We start from the raw sequence: 1638 nt of genomic DNA, 5'->3' as shown, positions 1-1638 counted from the left end.
ATCTAATTTCATTTGAATTTATTATGGACAATGCATTTTAATCAACATGAATATATCATATACTGTTAATACGCCAGATTTAAGCAAAAAAGGCAAATTTTTACCTGCAGACCCTTAGCAGGTTGATGGAAAGAATTAGAAAGAATTACAATTAACATGCACGTAACACAACATAACCCATCATTTATGACACATTTCAATAGCTAAATAGTAGAGTAATTTACAATACAAATTGATATTAGAATTTAAAAACAAGTCACATCCAAGAAAAAAAACCTAATTTATAAATTCTTCAAGACATGAAAACAGTTTTGATAAACTACTAACTATTACATTCATRTTAACGTTGCAGTAAAAGAGATAAAATTAATCTTAATTTGTCTGTTTAAACAACATTTGTCTTTAAATTGCTGCATACAGATTAATAAAATTAATGCTGCCTTCATTTTAATTTAACATGAATGGAACAAAAATAGATCCAAGCTTAAGTTTCGGTTGTTTCTCTGTGAAACTTATGAGACTCGGCACCATCTAATGTGATTGTTCAGTTCAGATTTACCCACAAACATGAAAACAACATTCTTATTGACGTAATGCCTGAAATGCAGTATTGCAGAGGGAAATGCAGCAGCYGACCTCCTTTCCTCTCCTTGTTTTTGTTGTTAGATCAGCGCTGACATGCATCACAGTCAGCAGGATCGGAGGTTATTTTCATAAATGTAAAAAAAAATGCATGTGTTGACTTTGCAGAGTGAGACCCAGAAATGACAAAATGAGGTGACAGTCTGCTGACACATCACAACGCGGTGTTCCCGTTATAATATCTGCTTACAGTCCCATAATATAATGTTACACGCCATTCAGTCAAGTTTATTAAAATTCGGTCTTCCTGGTCTACAGTAGAATTGGGTTTTGGTTGCAGCTGGTGCATCATGGGTAACTGCTGTGCTTGTTTCTTATTTGAAATCTTCTGCTTCTTTAAGACTTCCTGAGGGAGGACACTCCAGTTGGGACGAGTTTCCTGCGGGCCGCAGCACACGATGATGACCAAGGGAGCAACGCAGCCATTACCTACTCCCTGTCCAATCAGAAGCCAGCTTACCTGCACATCAACCCCAGCACTGGCTGGATTTATGTCAACCATCCCATCTCACAGGTCAGAAACTCAGCGGCAGAACTCGCTACACCTAAACCTTTAGAAATCTCTTGATCCTTTTTTTCAAGTGATGCGAAATCACAGTTTAGAGATGATTTAAGGATATAATCAGGTTTCCACAGTTAAATTATTACTATACTGACACTGTAAAATCATCACTTTTCCAGTTGTTGGTCTTTACGTTTTTACCTCTTCCTCTGCACTTAGAAATCATTTGTTTGCATTTAATAATGCTTTTGCAAGCTATATTCTGTGATTGTGACAATCATTTCTCTTCACATTAATAGTTCTCTACAGTAGGGGTGTCCCGATACCAGTTTTTTCAAGACTGAGTACAAGTACGAGTACTTTAGTTTAGGTACTCACCAATACCAATACCGATACCAATACCGATACCAAGTAGCGGGGTTCGTGTGGATTATCTGTTCAACTTGTTGAATATTAAACAGAATGAAAATGAAATGCGATTATCATGCAAAAAT

The 1638-nt window shown here is 36.3% G+C and overlaps 1 protein-coding gene across 1 annotated transcript in view; it reads left to right on the top strand.

Moving 5' to 3' along the window:
- si:dkey-22o22.2 (neural-cadherin) overlaps positions 1-1638 on the top strand; it is a gene marked incomplete at its 5' end in the record, with an annotated part of 87386 nt that overhangs the window by 10430 nt on the left and 75318 nt on the right. Inside the window, 1 exon segment of the mRNA XM_014018929.1 lies at positions 984-1156. Coding sequence (XP_013874383.1) covers positions 984-1156 — 173 coding nt within the window.

Source organism: Austrofundulus limnaeus, unplaced genomic scaffold (assembly GCF_001266775.1).
Source record: "Austrofundulus limnaeus strain Quisiro unplaced genomic scaffold, Austrofundulus_limnaeus-1.0 Scaffold205, whole genome shotgun sequence".
In the NCBI taxonomy this organism is placed as follows: Eukaryota; Metazoa; Chordata; class Actinopteri; order Cyprinodontiformes; family Rivulidae; genus Austrofundulus; species Austrofundulus limnaeus.
This window is presented reverse-complemented; position numbering and strand designations above follow the sequence as displayed.